Source organism: Candoia aspera, chromosome 5 (genome assembly GCF_035149785.1).
Source record: "Candoia aspera isolate rCanAsp1 chromosome 5, rCanAsp1.hap2, whole genome shotgun sequence".
Lineage (NCBI taxonomy): Eukaryota > Metazoa > Chordata > Lepidosauria > Squamata > Boidae > Candoia > Candoia aspera.
In genome coordinates this window covers 78802917-78824090 of record NC_086157.1, presented here as the reverse complement: position 1 = coordinate 78824090, position 21174 = coordinate 78802917, and the positions used below count along the sequence as shown (strand labels likewise).

At 39.2% G+C, this 21174-nt stretch overlaps 1 protein-coding gene across 1 annotated transcript in view; it reads right to left on the bottom strand.

Moving 5' to 3' along the window:
- The window catches only part of PROS1 (protein S), a 38936-nt gene that overhangs the window by 12191 nt on the left and 5571 nt on the right, over positions 1–21174 (bottom strand). Inside the window, exons 2-9 of the mRNA XM_063305551.1 lie at positions 16829–16986; positions 15881–15905; positions 13894–13980; positions 11794–11916; positions 11544–11675; positions 10395–10520; positions 8489–8610; positions 5914–6032 (exon numbers count right to left, since the gene is read on the bottom strand). Of these exons, the coding sequence (XP_063161621.1) occupies positions 5914–6032; positions 8489–8610; positions 10395–10520; positions 11544–11675; positions 11794–11916; positions 13894–13980; positions 15881–15905; positions 16829–16986 (892 nt within the window). The remainder of the gene's footprint in view (positions 1–5913; positions 6033–8488; positions 8611–10394; positions 10521–11543; positions 11676–11793; positions 11917–13893; positions 13981–15880; positions 15906–16828; positions 16987–21174) is intronic.

The window sequence follows — 21174 nt, the reverse complement described above, 5'->3', positions numbered from 1 at the left end:
GCGCCGGAGTGGACGAACCAAGGAAGGCTCCCAGACAGCTGAGCGGCTGAGGATAATGGAGGTGAGGCTGGAGTCAATCGAACAGCTGTTCCTGAGATGGTCGGTGGCGTGGGAATCATGAGGAAGGGGTGAGGTGGAACCAGGTACCAGAAGTTCATCACCCCCCCCTCCCACCCCTGAGACACGACAGCTGGGGAGAGGAAGGAGATGGCAGGAGGCTGAGGTAGCGCCGGGCAGAGTTCACCTCACGGAACCCACCAGGAGGTCACCTTCTCCCCCTCCCACCCTGGAGACGCGACCGCTGGGAAGAGGCTGGAGCCGGCACGAAACGGAGGCAACGCTGCCCGGATTCCGGCTTAGGGAATCCCCACACCGAGACCGGAGAACCCCAGCAGCCCAAGGTACGCCCAGACGCCCAGATGTGGTTTGGAGCCCACCGGGAACGGGAGTGAAAGACTTCGGGGTCAAATTCGACGGGGACCCAGCAACATTATCCTTCTTCCTGATGAACGCAAAGAACTACATGGAAGAATTTGGGCCATATTTCCGCTCGGAAAAGGGCAAAATTAATGCCATTGTGAACAAACTTAAAGGAAGGGCGGCTGACTGGTATGTGCAGCTATGCCAGGCAGATGCCCCAGAGCTCGATGACTTCGACGAGTTCCTCTGGGCACTAGATCTGCACTTCAGAAACCCCTTGGAAAAGGAGAGAGCGAAGAGGTCCCTAAGGGGAATCAGCCAAGGGCAACGATCTGTAGCATATTATACCATGGACTTTAAAGCCCTGGCTGGAAAGGTGGAGGACTGGTCGCAGTCTACCCTAATTGAATGTTTCAAAGAGGGCCTGAACTTGAACGTTCTGAGGTGGGCATTATGCAGAGACGACCCAAACACTCTACACGAGTGGATAGTGCTGGCCGGTAAGACGGAAAATGCCCAGGAAACCTTCCTACAAGCCAAGAGGGCAGTGCAACAAGCAGCGACGGTAAAGGGACCCTGAACCGCTGCAGGACCAGTGAGACCAGCACCCCAACCCTGGAGAGAGGAGAGGGAGCGATGGTTCGCCAAGGGGCAGTGCCTTCGATGCGGGAAAGAGGACCACAAAGCGGCAGCATGCCTGAAAACAAAGGCAGTTGACAGGCCAGGAAAAACGCCGGGCAAACCACCTGCAGCACCCAAAAAGATGCCAGCAGCCAGTGGAGAGATTGGAGCAAAAGAACTACCTTACTCCATTGAAGAGGAGGAGAGCGACCAGGAAGAACCGGCGGGAAACGCCAGCTACCTGCCCTGAGAAGCGCCAGAGGGCAGGTGGAGGAGAATGGGCGCAGCGACGTCTGGGTGAGTGCCAACTGTCCCACCCTGTACGTAAAAGTTAAGCTAAAGTCCATTGAGAAGTCAATTGAAGTCTGGGCCCTAATAGACTCGGGCTGTTCTAGGTGCCTAATGCACCCGGACGTAGTTGCCGATTTAAATCTCCCCTGCTTTCCACTTCAGCACCACATAGTTTTTACGTAATTGGACGGTTTGGCAGCGGGAGGGGGCCCGGTCACCCAAATCACCGGAGAAGTGGTGCTGCAGGTAGGCAGCCACCAGGAGAGACTGAAGTTTGTCGTGGCACTGGTGGGCCACCCTTTAATCATCTTAGGCATCCCGTGGCTGGTACGAAGGAACCCATACATAAATTGGGAAACCAGGACGATCACGTTTACAGACGGCTTCTACCAAGCACCTACAGGGGAACGAATTCCCCATGCTGCAGTGGGGAGGGCGGCGTCTACAACCACACACCTGGCTGCAGCGGCCCTGGAAGGTATGCCAGACAGGTATGCAGAGTCTGCAGATGTGTTTGGGGAGAAAGAAGCAGACAAACTCCCACCCCACAGAAAGAGTGACTGTGCGATAGAACTGGTCCCCAACACACCCTTGCCAAAGCCAAAAATTTACGCAATGACCCAGAAAGAACTGGCAGAATTGCGGGAGTTTGTGGACAAGAATTTAGCACGAGGCTTCATCGAGCCCGCAAACTTGCCAGTTGGAGCCCCAGTGTTGTTCAGAGAAAAAAAGGATGGGACATTAAGACTCTGTACGGACTACTGCGGATTGAATGCAGCTTCCATATCCAACAAATATCCTTTGCCCCTAATCAAAGACATATTAGCACATCTGGCAAAGGGGAAAATATTCCCTAAACTGGACTTGCGAGAAGCCTATTTTCGCATATGCATACGAGAGGGGGATGAGTGGAAGACGGCTTTCAATTGCCCACTGGGGTCATTCCAATATAAAGTGTTACCGTTTGGTTTGGCAGGGGCACCAGGGGTATTTATGCAATTGATTAACGAGGTCTTGCACGAACACTTGTTCAAAGGGGGTCCTTGTGTATTTAGACGATGTATTGATATATTCTGAGACTGAAGAGGAGCACGAACGCTTGGTTAAGCAGGTGCTCAGGAAACTCCGCAAAGCCAAGCTATTTGTCAAGCTTTCTAAGTGCAAGTTTCATAAATCTCAGATAGATTATCTGGGCTATAGAATCTCTGAGAGGGGCATCGAAATGGACCCTGGGAAAGTCCAGGCCATCCTAGCATGGGAGCACCCACGCACTAGGAGGCAACTACAGAGTTTTCTCGGATTTACTAATTTTTACAGGGGGTTCATCAAGGCACTAGTGGAAATCGTTTTGCCCCTAACTAATTTACTCCGCACCAAGGGTTTGGGAGACACGCGCAAAGCACAAAACCCAGGAGCGCTACTTAATTGGATACCCGAATGCCAAAGGGCTTTTGATCACCTCAAAAGCCTGTTCACAGAAGAACCAGTTCTACAACACCCCGACCCCACCAAGCCCTTTGTAGTCCAAGTGGATGCCTCCGATTTCTCAATTGGGGAGCTCTTGCTTCAGCGGGATTTAAATGATCAGCTGAAGCCTTGCGCGTACCTCTCCCGCAAGTTGTCTGAAACAGAACGGAGATGGCATGTATGGGAGAAAGAGGCTTTTGCCGTCAAAGCTGCCTTAGAGGCATGGCGACACCTCCTGGAAGGGACCACTTGCCCCTTTGAGGTATGGACGGACCACAAAAACCTGGAAGCACTCAGTACCCCAAAACGCCTCAGCCCCAAGCAGGTTCGCTGGGCTCAGTTTTTCAGCCGCTTTAATTTTAAGCTGAAGTTCATACCAGGAAGAAAGAACTTCTTAGCTGACGCTCTCTCTAGGCAGCCCCAGGATGCCAGTCAGGCATCAGAAATTGTAGGTACTGTGTGGATTGACACAGTACCTACAATGGGTTGCCAAGCTGTCACGCGCAGCCAAACTGGAACGCAGTGCACCCCGGCACAACCGCCCGCAAGGGGAGGGAGACGCATGTCAATTTCATCGCAATTGCAACAGCAGTTCGTACAAGCCTTAAAAATGGATACATGGTTGCAAACCAATAAACACAATGTTTCTTTTGTAAATGATTTGGCTTGGAAACAAAATAAGCGCCTCAATTCCCTCCGCTCAACAGCTGGCACGCCTCTTTTTAAATCACATCTACAAATTACACGGTACCCCCTCCCGCTTGGTCACAGATAGGGGTACACAATTTACTTCACAATTCTGGAAAGCATTTTTGAAGTTGATTGGCACCAAGCAGGCATTGTCCACTGCTTGGCACCCCCACATGGACGGCTCTACGGAGATCCTTAACTCCACCTTGGAGCAATTTTTGCGCTCTTTCATAAGCTACCAGCAATATGATTGGGTAGACTTACTCCCCTTTGCTGAGGTGGCATATAACAATGCAGTGCACCAGAGCATGGGCCACACCCCCTTCCGGGTAGTCTATGGGCGAGACTTTGTTCTGATCCCGGAGTTGCCACAGCCAGCTGCCCTGCCTTGTTCCCCAGATGACTGGGCGGCTCAGTTAGCAAACGTTTGGCCAATCATTCAGCTGGCTCTCTCCGAAGCCCAAGCAACCTACAAGCGTTATGCGGACAACCACAGGGCTGCGCAGCCAGACTTCAAAGTGGGAGATAAGGTCTACCTCTCCACTAAGTTCATTAAGTCGCCGCAGCCGTCAAAGAAGTTAGCCCCCAAGTTCATTGGCCCTTTTCCAATAGTGGAAATAATCAACCCAGTAACTTTCAAGTTAGAATTGCCACACAACTTGAAACGCATACACCCGGTATTCCATTGTGCCTTACTGAAACTGGCTATCTCCTCAAAGTGGCATAACGAACCCCCCCTGCCTCCTCCCATCATGATTGATGGGCAGCAGCACTTTGAAATAAAGGAGGTCCTAGATTCCAGAAGGCTACGGGGCACCCTTCAGTACCTGGTCTGCTGGAGACATTTCCCCCACCCTGAGTGGGTGCATGCCCGGGATGTCTCAGCGCAACGGCTAGTCACACGCTTCCATGCAGCATATCCTTCCAAACCGGCGCCTTGAAGTTTTTTTGGGGGGAGGCAGTATGTCATGTCCCCCGTTGCGATGTATACATACATCACAACGGGGAACATGCCTTTCCGATGGAGGGGAAGGGGAAGGAAGGAATCAGTGCTAATCCTATAAGCACTGAAAGACAAAAACAAATAAAGGACAAAGGAGCATACCTTTGCCCTGACCCGGGAAGCCATCATCCGATCTCCCTGACATCTCTGCATTACCACGGGGGACACACCTGCTCCGGACACAGGAAGAGGACAGAGGCAATCAGCGCTAATCCCCCTGATTGCCCATCGAGACTCCGGAATCACCCCCTGATTGCCCATCGAGACTCCGGGTTCACCATCGGGCAAGACTTCGGGAGAATGGGGAGGTGGGGAAGGATCAGGTCCGCACCGCAGGTATTTACCAGCTACCTTGCACGCCATGTGCTCATTCCCGTCTTTCTCAGTGTATGCATTCTATTCCTAATAAACCAGAAATCCTTAGCCCTGGCTAGTGAGTCTGTGTTTTTATTTGAATAAGGGCAACCATCACATTATGTAAGTCCATCAATGATTGCTAAGATGGACAAACCATACAACAATAAATATTGGAAATGCTACAACAGAGAAGGAACATTTTACTATAGGCAGTCATTAGCCATTATGCAAAAAGACTACTACAAAGAAGTACACTAAAACATCCAGAAAATTCTGAACATCAAATGTGAATGAAAACCATAAATATTTTTTAGGTATGAGCCCAGAAAATATAAATGAAAAACATCACAATTTATCAAGATATATGATGACAGCAGCAAGAATCAATCTGGCACAACAGTGGAAAAGAGAAATCTTGCTGTCAGTACAGGATTGGGAGATTAAAATTAGAGAATATGGGGCAATGAAATAGTTGATTGTACCGTATATATTCACAGCAGAAGTCTAATCAAATTCAAGCAGGAATGCTTCCCTTATATACTACATACATACATAACCAGAGCAAGGCAAGCAAAGAAACAGAATATGGTTTTTGAAGAAAAAGATGAAGTGTTTAAAAAAGAATTTTAAAAATCCAAATAGAAATGAGCAATAATCTCAGATGTCCAAAGTATAATGTAAAAATATTTACAATTAGTGGTTGTGGGGGAAAAAAATGGGGGACGAAGAGAGGGGGTTTATTAGAATATTTTTTTCTTATAATGGCTTTTTTTTGTTTCTTTTTCCTTTTTAATTTTTGTTAAAAATTATCATCATACTCACTTCAACCTTTGCTCTAGTTTAAAGTTTATTTTAGGTATGTATATGCATGCCTTTTTCTTTGTTTTTGCTTTTTTTGTTGTTTGCTTTATCTATTTAATAAAAATAAAACCAGAAAAATTGTTACACAACAAAATGCAGTTAACTGGTATTGACAGGACTGCTTACAGCTATTTATATGCTCATTGGAATAGCTATAAGCAATAGAACTGCATCTATCTGCATGCTTACTCATATCTACTCACCTTCTAACTTCTGGCAATCTAAACCTTAAATACAAAACAGGGATTCCAATGAACTGCTCTGCCAGATAAAGCAATTCATAATTCTTTTCAAGATTCAAAAGGAGGCAATCTGGTACAGTCTAGAAATAACAGGTAAAATAAGGATTAGATAAATATGTGACTAAGTAAGGCATTTCTTTCAGTTTAGGCTTTGCTGTTTATTCGTAGCCAGTGGGATAAACATGAAAATACCTCTGTCACTCTGCCTTACTCTGTCTTGCTGCTTCCTCTATATATGATACGTTTGTGTATGTGAGAGAGAATGAGGTTAGCTAGTTAATTAATGTTATTGGTTTTAATTACTTCAATCATACCTGTACATTTTAAAACACAAACATGTACATTCATTCCCCCAAATCTTCTATTGCTGAAACTTCTGTTTGTTTTTCCTTTTCTATTCTGTGCTTCTGGGGCACCATCCAGCTATTACACATGGTTGTTATCAACAATGGATAGGATCTGGATCTGGATCTATATCTATACGCATTCGAGTCAGTGTTGACTCCTGGCGACTGTCTGGACTAGTCCCTATAATTTCCTTGGCAAGATTTTGGAAGTGGTTTGCCATGGCCTCCTTTCTAGGGCTGAGAAAGAGACACTGGCCCAAGGTCACCCAGCTGGCTTTGTGCTTAAGTTGGGACTAAAACTCACCATCTCCCAGTTTCTAGTGTGGTACCTTAACTACTATACAGAATTGGCTCTCGAAGAGAACTATATTAAATATCCAAAATCTTTACAGGAAGGCTGAAATAATGTGTGATATAAAACATTTTTTAAAAATGTCCCAAGAGTTATGGTTAAGCAGAAAAGAATTCTGATAGGATCCTTCCAAACCCTTCTTCTCCACATCTGCCTACCATTGTTGAGATCTAGTAGTATGTCACCATTCATACAATTAAGATTTACAGTACATTGTTTTCAAAAGTAAATTGCAGGCTTAGGGAACACGAATGTTCCCTAAGAGTCTAAATGGGGATCTAATGCAGGACAAGTAGGGGGGATTTAACCCTATAACTGTAATCCCAATCGAGGTAACATCTCCTATCCCTGCTCATTGCAGTAAAACTAAAACTCTCATTACTCCTTTTCTCCAATATCAGGGGCTGAATCCAAATCATCCTCCCTGTACTTGCAATGTTCTTTTTAAAAGCCATCCAATTGCTTATAGAATGAATGATGCTTGTCTTAATTTTGCCTGTAATTTGGACTCAGGTTAAACCCTAACATTTAAAACTAGTGGGTCCCAGGAGGTGGGCCTTCTCTGCCATGGCTTCCTCCTTATGGAACATCCTCACCCCTGAAATTAGGCTTGCTCCTTCCCTGCTATCGTTTAGGAAGTCCCTCAAGACTTGGTTATGTTGTCAGGCCTGGGGGTCTTTGGGAACGGGAGACATTCTTAGATGGCTCTACTACGATTGACATTCTTGCTCTCTCCATGGAGTTGGTGTCTTTTAATTTTTTTATAATATTCTTCTTTTAACAATTACTTTAGTCTTTTTACTTATTCACTGTTTTTATATAATTGTTGTATGCCGCCCAGAGTTGCCCTGTATGAGATGGGTGGCCATACAAATGTGAGAAATAAATAATTAAATAAAACTAGTTAGTCAGTATTTTATTGTGATTAATGATGACAATTCAATATCTAAACTACATTTTAAAAGCCACAGTCATAAGCTTTGACTATATGGGAGTCCTATAGTTTTATCTGAGCATATTTATTTATTTATTTATAAGATAAGGCTGCCCAACTCAACCAGTGTGACTTTAGATGGCAAATAGCATAAAATCAAACAATACATCAAAGGGAAAAAGCCCTCATAACAATAAGCAATACAATATATGAATACCGAATATCAAATATGAAATGGCAACCAAGTACGTAACAAAACAATCACAGGGGACTCCCACTCAACTGGCCCCTAATGCCTGGAAGAAGAGCCAGGTCTTCAGGGCTTTCCTAAAGGCAAGAAGAGTTAGGGCCTGTTGTATATTGGAGGTGGGGGAATCTTTCCAGAGAGCAGGGGCAACCACAGAAAAGGCACACTTCACAGGTCTTATGAGATGACAAGTTTTAAAAGGAACCTGGAGCATGTCCTCCCTATGGGAGCGCAGATATTCTTGGCAGAAGGCAGTTTCTCAAGTAACCTGTTCATATACCATGCAGGACTTTCAGGGTAATAACAGCATATATTTTGTTAATATATAGGACTAAGCTTCAAGTCCATCTTCAGCCAAGAAAACTTACGAGGTGACTTTGGCCAATCACCTTCTCTCTTCTCCCCAATCTAGTTCACAGGACTGTCATTGTGGAGATAAAACTGGAGGAGGGGGTACTATGTATACTGTTTTCAGATCGTGGAAGAAAGGTAGAATATAAATCTAATTAATAAAAATAATCTGCTCTGAATATAGAGCAGGAGAATGTTACAAATGGATCAATAAATCAGATAGGGTGAAGAAATGGACGGGAAAAAATGTTTATCTCTCTCTTGGCATCAAGAAAAATAAGCAAATGATAATTATGATATTTCACCTCACAAGTCCTCATATCCTTGGAAAGCTTAAAACCTTTCTTGCCATCACAATAGCATGTGAAGCTTCCTGGAGAATTGACACAGATTTGGGAACAAGTGTTTTCAGCACATTCATCAACATCTACAGAGGAATGGAGAAAATGAACCAACTGAAAGTCACATGGCAGAACACTTGAGAATCATACATAAATAATATGAAACTGAAGAATTGGAAGAACAGCACAAATGCATATTTGGGTGGCACCTAAGACTTCATGGCTTATAAAAAATGGATGTAGGTACTCTTCTACTGAAGACTTAAATTAACAGTGACCAGTTAAACCAAACACAACCAACTTGATGTCATTAAATATCAGATTTTCAGTTTTAGGCAATCAATCAATCAATCAATCAATTGGCTTACTGAATGTTTGATAGGATGCCATTACTGATGTGTAGTATTCATTTATCTTGGTGAGACTTGTTATCCATATACTACATTTTCATGATTTTTAAAATGAAAGTATAATGCAAAAGATCAGTCAGACTCCTTTACTGATAGACTGCTTTAGAAAGACTGTTGTTTCTAAATTACAATAGCTAAATGTTTTTTTTTCAAGGTTCACTCATTACATAAGACACTAGAAAATTTATTAGCAAATAAATACTGTGAGAAAGGCTAACAGGATGATCAAAAACAGTCACTGAACTTAAATATTCTTTCTAGGGAAACTGATTGCTGGGTGGTATAGAAATGTAACTAATAATAATAAATGTTAATTGTGCAACAATACTTAAATCAAAGTTTTATGCTATTACTATCAATTACAATTTATAAAAATCAGTAACATCTCAAGTATAGTGCTTGGAATGCACAGTATACACTGCATATATCTATTCTCTTTATAGAAGCAAAGAGCAGTTCAATTCAACTGTATTGGAGATGTGTGCACCTGTGTGCAGATTCTGAAGCCTGGGGAATCTGAGGAAGCAATTTTTCAGAAAGAAAATGTGGGGTGATGAGGGCAAAAGATGTTTTGTCTCGATTGAGCAAAATTGAGTTTTCTACTTTATTGGCTAATCAATAATTTGGAGGCACAGGGCAATGTGAAAAACAGCATTGGCAACTTGCTTTGCAAGTAAATACTAATTGACTGAGGGGATCCTACTGAGGTGAGCAAAGGTGAAAGAAAGCTTGTTCAGGTTGGAAAGCCTGTTCCTAGAAATAGCACATTTTAAGATAAAAGAAAAAGAAATTTGGCTATATAATATGCTGGGCATTTTATATCTGTTTTATCATTCAAAGTGTCCTTCCAGTGACAGATAGAGACAGCAGCATTTGGTGTCACTCCAGTTACACGTGGACTGCATTTACTTTCCACATTCCACCCACTGTAACTAAAAGGACGTGATATAATCAAACTATTGGAACATAATAAACTGGGAGTGAGAATTCTTTGGGACCTTAGTAACCTGCAGAATGCCCCTTACACAACCCCCTCTATGGGTCTCTTTTGGCCTTCCTCAGACTGGAGATTCCTGGCACCAGAAAGCATTAGGAATACAGGTGTATAGAAGAACCCAATCCTGGAAAAAGAATTTTAACCAATTTTCAGCCCCAGAATTTCATTATTCCCTAAAACGGGTGATCTAAAGCTCGGCCTGATGCTATGTTTCTATGTGTTTACTGTGTATGTGATTCTTCTCCTTTAGCCTTTGCATTTTGGATATAAATAACATTTGCTTTCTATAAGTTGGTAGAAATTAGAAATGGCATATTTGTATGACATAGATATAGCACCATGGAATTTACATGAAACTAAAACAACAATTATTTCTATGAAAATCATAGTGAATTCTCCACAAAAGACAAATTTTGCCTTATTATGCCATTTAGGAATCTACTTTAAAAAAAAAAGATTATACCTTCACATTTCTTTGAAGTTGAGTTATAGGAGAAACCAGTTTCACATTCGCATTCATACTTGCCAGGTGTATTTTTGCATTGTGCTGTCCCACAAATATTTTTGTGCAACATGCATTCATTCCTGTCTGTACATATAAAATGTGCATTAATTTCCCATAAAAGAGAAATGGTTACTTTTCATTTCTGTTGGGATAAAACTGAATATGTTCTGGAAATGTTAACGAAGCCCAAGCAGTTCTGGAAAATGTGGACTTTTGAAACATAAAAAGTACAAAAGTTAACAGGATATGAACATTTTACTAATCGTAACAATTTGATTCTCAAATGTCCATGAAATTTTTAAGGATAGTTATCTCATTTTCAATATTACCACTAATTTAATTTTCTATGAATTTATCTAAGAGAGGTTTCCTTCATGTGCTCATTCTAAGCTAGGCTTCCTGAAGCTCCATTAATATCATCTAGCATGAACCATACAATAATAAAAAGCATATTCCAACATATATGGAAAGGACTATATCTAAGCAATTGTTTCCTTGGAAGTATATACTCTCCGCTTTTTACCAAACAGGATTACCTTCATCCATAGCCTAACATGGGATGTTAGAAAAATGATGTTTTTTAAGCATGTGGTCATACGCCAAAGCCAGATTTCATATAGTAACCCTTTCCCTTTCTTTGCTCCTGAGTCAGTTCCATGTAAGTATAAACTACATTTGTTAACAAGACTAGCAGATTGGCTATAAAAGTGTCAGTGTGCTAAAATACTAGCTTTACCATTGTATTAATGGCTACTGATGGAACTTGGGCACTTATGATGTACTCGTTAGGTGGGCTCATGGCTTAATGACAGGGCATGGAAAACATTCCAAATTTAACATTTGATAGACTGGTACAAATCTTGTTCGAAAGCTTGAGTTTTATTGTAGTAGCGTTAACAGCATTAAGCTAGATGGATGCAGTTTGACTTGATATGAAGCAGTTTCTTATGTTCCCATTTAATGGTCAGAATAGGCACACTGAAACCTGCTTGTATAGCCATTGGCACTGTGACCAATACAATTTGGCCTTTTGGTCTTATTTCATAATATAAATTGAGTTTTTGTTTCCGTGGTGTTGTCATTTGTACTTTCTGACTTTTTTCTTACCCTTGCAGTCCATTTTATTTGACTGTATATAATAACCATCTTCACAGTAACAGCGGTAACTTCCAGGAAAATTAACACAAATTTGATCACATCCTCCCTTTTTATTTATGGGGTCATCACATTCATTTATATCTGGGGGGAGGAGGAGAAAACAAAATGTAGTCATAAGCTGAACTGCCCCATGTTTATTCAACACGGAAATATATGGTGAAAAGATATGCCCTGTTATCAGTTACTGTAGTGACCATACCTTCTTCACATTTCTCTCCTTGCCATCCAGGTTTACAAATGCATGTGAACATGGCTTGTCCATCTCTGCACTCTTCATAGCCATCAACATTGCATGGCAGAGGATTACACTGGTCTGGTATTACTGCAGGGAAGAATCAGAAATGTGGTAATCTTATAACCAGCCCTCTTTTAATTGTTTCTTCATTTTCATCAGAAAAAAGGAAGAACTTGAATGATTGTGGCTAAAGCCACAGTATACTACAGATCTGATTTTAATTTTTGCAGGGCCTTTCAGATTGCTCTTGGATGCAGAATTAGCATGGGTTTTAGTTCCACTGTAACAGAGAACAAACTTCCTGTCTCTTTATAACTGAATCCTGTCCATTTATTTAATGTATTTATAAAATTTCCTAGGTAATTACAGGGTTATCACAATTTATATAATGACCATTTTAAAATCTGATAAAATACTTTGTTGAGAGTAAAAACAAACAAACAAACAAAATCACCTGCTCTTGTTCTTCATATAAACTCTGCAATTAATCAAAAAGTCTGGCAGAAAAGGAGGATTCTCCCCCCCCCCCCACTAGACACTAGCTAGTTTTGGCAGCAAATTTGTTGATAGCAATCAAACCTTTCCATGGAGGAAATCACAGAAGCAAAATGTTATCACCAAGAAAGCTTTGTTATTTGTCCTTTTCATCAAGATTTCAATTGGTGGTAGTATCACCAGAAGAGCCCCCTCAGCAGGATTATGTAAGTTTAGGAGTTCCTTTAGGTCTTAAGTCATTTAGGATTTGATATATCAAACTAGCATTCTTGAACTCGGCACTGTGACACTGAGGTAGCCTGTGGGACTCTTTAAGGACTAATGTCAAATCAGGGAACCAAACGTTTTGCCCACGTTAAAATCCTAAACTGTTATCAAGGGAAACCTCTTATAGAGTCTTTACAATAAATGAACCGAGAGGTTACTAGAACATGCATTTTATCAGTGTTTTTCAAACTTTGCAACTTTGAGATGAGTGGACTTCATGGGAGTTGAAGTCCACACATCTGAAAGTTGCCAAGTTTGAAAAACACTGAATAGGTGTTATATGAATAGGTATCAGCCCAGGAATGGTCCTAGCTAGTGAACCAGCTGGAAATGGAAATAAAAGATCCACGCTACTTCAGCCTCTTGGACCCTCTGTGACAAAGATGAATCAAAGAGAATTCTAAGACAAAAGACATCCTCCTTCTTAGAGAAGCCATTGAAGCACAATAGACTAGTAGATCAGGCTGAGACAAAAACAAAGAAACCACATTTTGGCTCAGTGCAATGTATGAACTTAGTCAGTGTTACCTCACAACACTGAGACATACAAATACTTACTTGTCAGGTGTTCTGCACAATTTGTTTCATTGCAAAATGTTTAAGCTAAGGATACCCTAGTAATCAGGTTGCAATTGCTTGATTTTTGTTTTGTTTTTCCTGTTGTTGCAATACCTTGTGTTATAACACAAGCACAAATGAGGAAAAAAATGAACATCAAATAGAGTGTCAACTCTCACAAGAGACTCCTTAGCAAGATAACATGCTCAGGCAAGCCTGTCACTGATTCCATCCCTAGAATCTTTAATGACAGTACAAAAATACCAGGAAAGAATGAATAAGAACACAATTTAATTTGTGATTGCACAAACTTCAGTGCAGCAGTCAGGGAACTGTGTTGCATCTCAGATAAGATAATTACAAATGATTCTGTTCTGTTATCATGGACAAAACACAGAAACCGTTACTAAAGAATAAGAATATAAATTGCACTTTGGATCTTTTCCTAAACCATTTTGTTATATAGTCTGAAGGAAAACCAGAGTACAATTTCATTATTACATATAAGAAGAAGCCCTTTCAGTCAAGAAGAATTTTACTCAAGTTGTTCCCCACCAACTTCTTTCACAGTCTTTATATGCATTTGTTTATTTAAATGAATGTTTATGTCAATGAATTCCCACTGCTACACTACAGGAACTAGGTAAATGAATTAATGCAATCAGTGTTACCAATTGAAATTATTTTTGCATTATAGTTTTTGTCTTGGTTCAGAAAGTGTAAGATGTGATTACAAATGCTTACTTCTTATGCAGGACTTCAGGTCAACTGGAGAATCTGGAGTCAGTGATGGCACTCTGAAAATTTCAGTTCTGAATGAAGCCAGACAGTCTGTGAAAGCATCAAGCATCTGCTTACTGACATGCAATAACTACTACAAGCTACGTTACATGGTGCAGTGCTTCCCGACCTGAATATTTTCACACTGAAGATATGGAAATGTGCTTTTTTAAACCTCTTACTTAGTTATTTAAATGAGTGAAGGAGTGGGGTTTAAATAGTTTTCTCTTTTTCCTTTCAGTGAACAGTTTGATGCTGATATTTAACAGATTGTGAAATTTACTTTGCTGTTTATACAAATCTGTCAGTTTTCTGACAGTTCGTGACAAAAGTAGCATTGAAAAAAATGACAACAAAACCAAGGCCATCCAGAACTTCAAAATGAGTTTCTTACACTATTTGAAAACTGAGCTGGGTTTTTTATTTGGCCAATACTTACATAATATTATACCACCTAGTTTTATTATGAATGCAGATGACTTTGCTTTGGTGTGACAACTAGTTTTCACATGATGAAAAGCAAACAGGATAGCAGATCTGGCTGTTACCAAAACAAGGGTTACATGGAAAAGAGGGTCACTTCTAACCCTCTACATAGATCAGAAATAAGAAAAAAAGAACAAAAAAAATCAATAGCAGAATAGAACTTGCATTTGATACAGGGAAATAACTATTTTTTTTCATTGCGACTTCTTAGCTTTACTACAATAAATCAGAAGATTTTGACTCATGTGCCTGTTTGTTCCAATACAGCTTGCTGCTTATAAGCCTGATATTTCATACTCTACTGTATATGTACTGATTTCTCCTAATTTCCCCACTAATAATTAACCTATCTCTGCAAAAACAACAAATTGAAATAGAGAACAACAAACCAACATTGCATATACATTATAATCACTGGTGCACCTAGATAATTTAATTCTTCCTGGAATTAAAAGTTATACAAATAGGCCTCATTTTGACTGTCATGTGTATTACTTAGAAATAGGATTTATTTAGTATTCTAACAAGATAAATAATGACATATCCCTCTGTATTCATTGTTCAAAATATGTAACAAAGAAAAGATGTTGCACAGAACAGCATCAATTCTACTAGGTCCTGGCATGCACATTTCAGATCAAAAATTTACACTTGGTGCCATGATCTGCCACTTTTTCAGAAAAGGGTGTTTCAGGAAGGCCCTGAGCAATCATTTGTACCCTCCCTGAGCTGTGAGGCCTTAGATACTAGCTTGAGGTCCACTACTAAACTGCTAAGCTACTGCTATTAGCTAATACTGAAGAAATGTGTGTTCATATTGAAGTAAAAGAGAGCCAAAGAACAGTCTTGATTATATAAAATCTGGGATAGGTGAAGACAAAAATAAAACTGTACAAGGATATATCTGTGTTTCACTCTACATGGGAAATAAAGGTTATAAAAATTATTTTAAAAGATGTAAAAGCCATTTCACCCCAAATTAATTAGACTGGGAACAAGTTAGTGACGGAAGGTAGCTAAATATTTCTAATAGAAATTAACTGAACTGCATTGCAAAGAATATGTTTTTGGTTTCAGCAACTGTCCCAAAACTGTACTGGTCTAAGACCGTAATAAATTATGACTGACTGTCCCAAAATGCTTTTAGATCAGACTCTACAGTGCCAGCTCTACTAGATACAGATACAGATAAATGATACAGAATTACATGGCACTCTTTTTTCTTTCCTTAATATATATAGCTGCCTTTCTGTCCAAGGCACAGGACTTTCAGAGCAGTCAATAGCCATTATAATGAAACTGTAAAAACAAGCAGTGAAACATAAAATCAGCACTCAATAACTGAATATATTGGTATTGCAATCTTCCAATTTTTGCTGAAACCCGTCAGATTTTTTAGAGTTTCAAAAAAAACTGGTACCATGTAAACAGTAGAATGCATTTTTTTTTAAAAAAGTAAACTTACCTAAATATCTGGGATAGAAATAATCCTGTTTTTTAAAAAAAGAAATTAATTAGAATGTGAATCTGTTAAGAGGTATAGCTGGTTTGTGTAACATAGTGGTTTAAATAATAATTGGACTATAAGGTTATAAAAATGTGGTTTTATTTTATGTTTTCTGTTTATTTCATAGTATTAGAAGCTTAATCTGTGTTTTTTAATGTAAAGATCACTTATAAAATAAGTGGATGTAACAAACTGCATCATTTTGAAAATGTATGAACTAAAAACAATGCTCAGATATCTCACAATTATAATCCTGTACACTGAATCACATTCAGTGCATAAGAGCTAATTTATCTCACAGTACCATAGAACTTTTGAAAGAAAGGATCTGGCAGTGGTATTCTAAATACCTCCTCCCAGTATGTGATAAAAATACTAGTTCTAGTTGTATTGCTACCATGTTCTGGATTAAAAACTTATCTAACATCAGTAACACCTTGTCAAATAAAGCAAATCTGGCTCCCAAAGGTGTTCTTTCCCTGTTGATACTCACCTGTTAAAGATAGTCTGGTTTGAAAGAAGCAGAATGACCCTGCAGAACATTGTCCATGGACCAGAGGGGCATTCTGTGCCCACAGCAGTCTAATGTGTCCAATGGGAGCTCAGAAAATCCCAACCATTAACCATACTAGCAACCACATCATCAGTGAAGCATCTCAGATCTTATCCACAGCAAACATTGTGTGGGAAGAAGAGGAAAAATTCTATTTTAAAATTGGAAAAGCTAAATATGACTTTTGATTGCTTCAACTCTGGTTTGGGCATAAGATGAAGACAATAGCACAAGGACATAGCATTTAAAAATGGTTACCAAGAAATGTGTGTGCCATGTTTAGGGGGATGATCTCTCTGCCATGATTATTTTAATTTCTGGGAACCAAACAACATAGGTCTAAGTGCTCTTACCGTTTCAGGATCATTCTCAAAGACTTCCCTGGCTTCTTCTCTATTGCAGTATTCTTCAATACACTCCCTCTCCAAATTCCCCTTCATTGTTTCTTCCATAAAGGAATTTGCTCGACGTTTTCTGACCAGAAACTCTGAGGCATGATGCTGAGATAAAACTGAATGAAAACAAACATTTTGTATTAAGGACCCTCTTGTGCCATCAGGTAATGTCAGAGAACAAAGATTAAAGTCAAAATTCTTATGACTTTGTGGGCTATTGTTAGGTCAGCATACACAGCTAGAAGAGAATACCAAGCTTGCTTTGATTTTGCATGTATGAAAGTCTTAAATCAACACAAATGTGGAAAACATAAAATAAATTCACAAATTCTCTAAACTGTAGACACTTTAGTTTAAATGATTAAGAATACATTTTAAAAGCTAATCCATTTAAATTTAAACTGTGAATATAGCAATTCTTTTATATAGCTTATCCTCTATTCTCAAGGATCCTTGTCAGAATTTGACCTATTTCTTGAACATTTATATGTATTCCACCTCTGCTTCTTTCTGTACTATCTCTGATGAAGAATTTTGGAGAACTCAAAAATTGTATCCTCTTTTATGACATTTTACATGAATAACACTTTGTTAAGACCAAATTATGAAATTGTTTTTTTCTCCCTCATGAATCAATATGGCTATCTTGTTATTTTTAAATATGCCAAAATTTATTTGCAAGGAAAGGCTCTAGCCTTTACGAGGTGCACTTCTCCATTCCCTCCTCTTGAGCAGATTTTTTCAAAGCAAGGACAACTCTAGGCAGCCTTTAAATTCCCTATACTCAAAAATAAATGCCATGATCAATCACCAGTTTTTCCAACCCGACTTCCTTAAGTTATGATGGAATTACAGTTCTGGAACATGAGTTTCAGTTCCTATGCTCCATGGTGGGAAACTGTGGTCTATCATTTCATACACCAAATGTCACTGTACCAATGTTCCTCATGTCACATAACTACTAAGTGTTAGAAATATGCCATGGTGTTAAAAGTGTAGTTTTGCATGAAACCTTGTTGCGTAACAATCCTGACCTCAAACAGCCATGCTGTATGTATGTACATATTATTTTACTTTTGATGGTGTTTTCTGGGCACAGTCTTTTGATAACATTTTATTAATTTCTGAATAGGTGTACACACAATTGCACTGTGCAAAGAGCAAATTATCCAAACATTCTATTAAAAATGTATGAATGTATGTAGAGGGGTGTGTGTATTCATTCATTCAGGCAGGCCAAGAAAAAACCTCAGGTGACACCACCTAGCTATTTTTTGGTTGGTCTCAAAAGCTAAGCAGAGTCAGATCCAGCTAGTTTTTAGAAGGGAGATCACAAAGAAATCCAGAGCTATAGACTAAAATACAGTCCCAGACAAAGGAAATGGTGAACAATTTCTATAATGCTGCCAAGAAAAAGTCACAGACTCGTCACTTTCAGGAAGGTGCAGTATAGACATGTTTACAGGAAAGAAGCCTAACTTCTAAAGAAACATTAATTACTTCTGAATAAATATGCAGGTGTTTGCAAATAATGCCCTTTTATTGTGAAAATGTCGTCTTCTCCTCTATTATTTGTTATTTTTGTCCCCACAAAATTGGAACACAATCCCTGAAAATTTTCCAAGAATTGGTTGTAAAAGTTTCTCTATCTCTAGGGTGATATAATGAAACAAAGTTAAAGAAATCATTAATTGGGTATCTTGTTCATTAGACCTTTATAAAAACTATGCCTTTAGGGTATGAGAAACAGAATAAAGGTGGGTGAGGAATAAGGAAATACAAAGAACTGTTGCCCATTGTATTACACAAAGCACATTAAAATAACCATACCTTTATTTCCAATCTGAAATATTGGCAGATATGACACTCTTGTTATGACGACAAGACAGTGTCAGTGCACTGTTAATCATTGCAATATCGTGAGGGGCACCATGGAAAACACCTGTAGTTCTCTAGTGAGAAAAATCACTCCCTTTAATAACAAATGAAAGTGATAACTGCTAACAGAAAGAGAGCTTTATGACAAAAAGTTGAATATTTCAACAATCCAACAATGCAAAACATACTTAAAAACATAAAGATTTTGGAATGGCCTTCATGGTTTCCCAGCTTTATTTTATTGAAAATTTGTGATCTCAAACACATGATGCATACATGGAGACCTAAAATATGTCTGAGCTTGCATGGTTCTATAAGGAATATTAGGAAAATTTCCAAAAACAAGATTTGACTCTTAGCCACCTATGGAAAATATTTGGAAGCTGTTATTTCTGCTGTTTGAAAGGGTTTTACCCTTTCTACTACCATACTCACTGTTCTTTTTCTAATTTTGAATCTGTAAATAACTGTTTTCTTACTTTCAGTTTCTAAAAACCGAACATTTGTATAACGTATAAATAGTACGTATGTATTCAAATTTACAAAAAGATGTTGTGTTTAACTTTGCACCACATAGAGGTTTAGTCAGTTTTTGCCCACTTAGGCATTCACTGAAACAAGGAATTTGATCAGGAGTGCCTTAACCTTTGCATTCAGCTGTAAATGTTAAGAATAACTGAACAGTGTTTTCACGGTAAGGAATAGAAGACATTTTTTGTACATTCTGTAGATCAAAATGTTTGGGTCTCTTCTAAATCTGATCTGTTTAGGACAACCCCACTATACTAACGTTAGGGCTGGAAATATTAGCCTTGGACTCTTTCCAATCAAAAATAAACAGAATATTTGACTAAGCTACCTTTTTTAAAAAAAAAAAAATAGGGTACAGTTTATTGACTTCCAACAGATACAGACTTGACAGTTCAGTAGAAACACAACATAGCACAAGTAAATGTGGAATTTTTTATTGAGCAATTGCTCAAAATCCTGGATGTTTTGTGTTTTCAAGAGCTTTTCTTCTAGTGCAGATGACTGACACAAAAATATTTAGAATGGTACTAGGAATAAGATATTGTCGACTTTGTTCCTGGCTAAAGAAGCCAGTTGGGAAAACCTCTTTAGAGAACTTTGTTATTTTGTTTTTCTATTTTCTTTTTCTTCTTTTAATTTCCCTTTAGTTCCTGAACCACAATATCCATAATAAAGATTTGAATTCTTACTGACTCTGTGACTCTCATTGAAAGGATTTTAACTTCAGTTCCAGCATCTTTGTGTTCAGTTAAGCTACAAAAACTAAAGAAAGCAGGGAAGCTGGTTGCCACTTCACTTACTCATGAGTAAGCCAGGGAGTATGTATCTCGGGAAAAATGGGTAGTAACAACATTTACCAAATAGGCTGTTCCAGGACTTGTGGGAAGGTGAAAGGGGGATTGTGGGAGAAAGATCTAGAGACCCCCCTCTTAGGAGCCAGAAGGGTCAACTCATCAGATCCCAGCATGTGTGCATTTTGTGTGCCCTTTTACACCACACAAAAGTGTAATTGTGTACAGGATTGCAGACTTACTCTATTAGAAATTGTTCTGTTATTTACTATATAGTTCTGTTCTCTAGAGGTATTAAGACTGAGTTTTTTTTAATTGTTGCTTCAAATAAAGAAGTAGTTTAGATACAGAATGTGTATTTTTCAAGTAAGTAAACCATAGGCAAACTTACTGTTGCTTCTTTGCTACAAAAAATAGACCACTTTTCTTCTGATGGTGCTAAAACTGGCAGTCAAGAACTAAGAGTTTCAGAAACTCTGTTTTGGTGGGGGGGGTTGCCTTTGTTTTTTTACCATAGTAAACAAAAGAGCAGAAAATCCTTTTGATTCTAAAGTTCAGAGAAAGAATTTGAATCAATGCATACGTAATCCCTCGAGAGGCTTTAACATTACTAAATCCAGATCTTGAGAACACTCCATAGCTTTTAAAGGTTTCAAGGAGAAATTTCACCAGCATACAGTATGTTACTGGGGGACCAGGGGAGAATATCTGTGGCATCTAAAAAGTAACACCTTATGGCACCTTTAAAGCTTACTAAATGTGTTACAACATCTAAGTTTTTGTGGACTACAATCTACTTTGTTATTTCTTGATGCAAAAATGTTCTTTGGACATGAACATGGCACATTTTTCTCCTGTTATTTATTAGACATAAACAAGGATAGCATCTACATCTGTAGCAACAGTAACATCTGTTGTAACATTTGTGTTATTATAGATTGCTATCTCAAATGTAAAATTTCTGTGTCATATACCACATTCTCCCTATGGGCAGGAACTATTTTTTACCTGATCTCATAACATGACAATTAGATAAGAGAATATAGCTTATACGGCGGCTATGATAACACACCAGCTCAGTGGTTGTGTCTATATCCTACCATG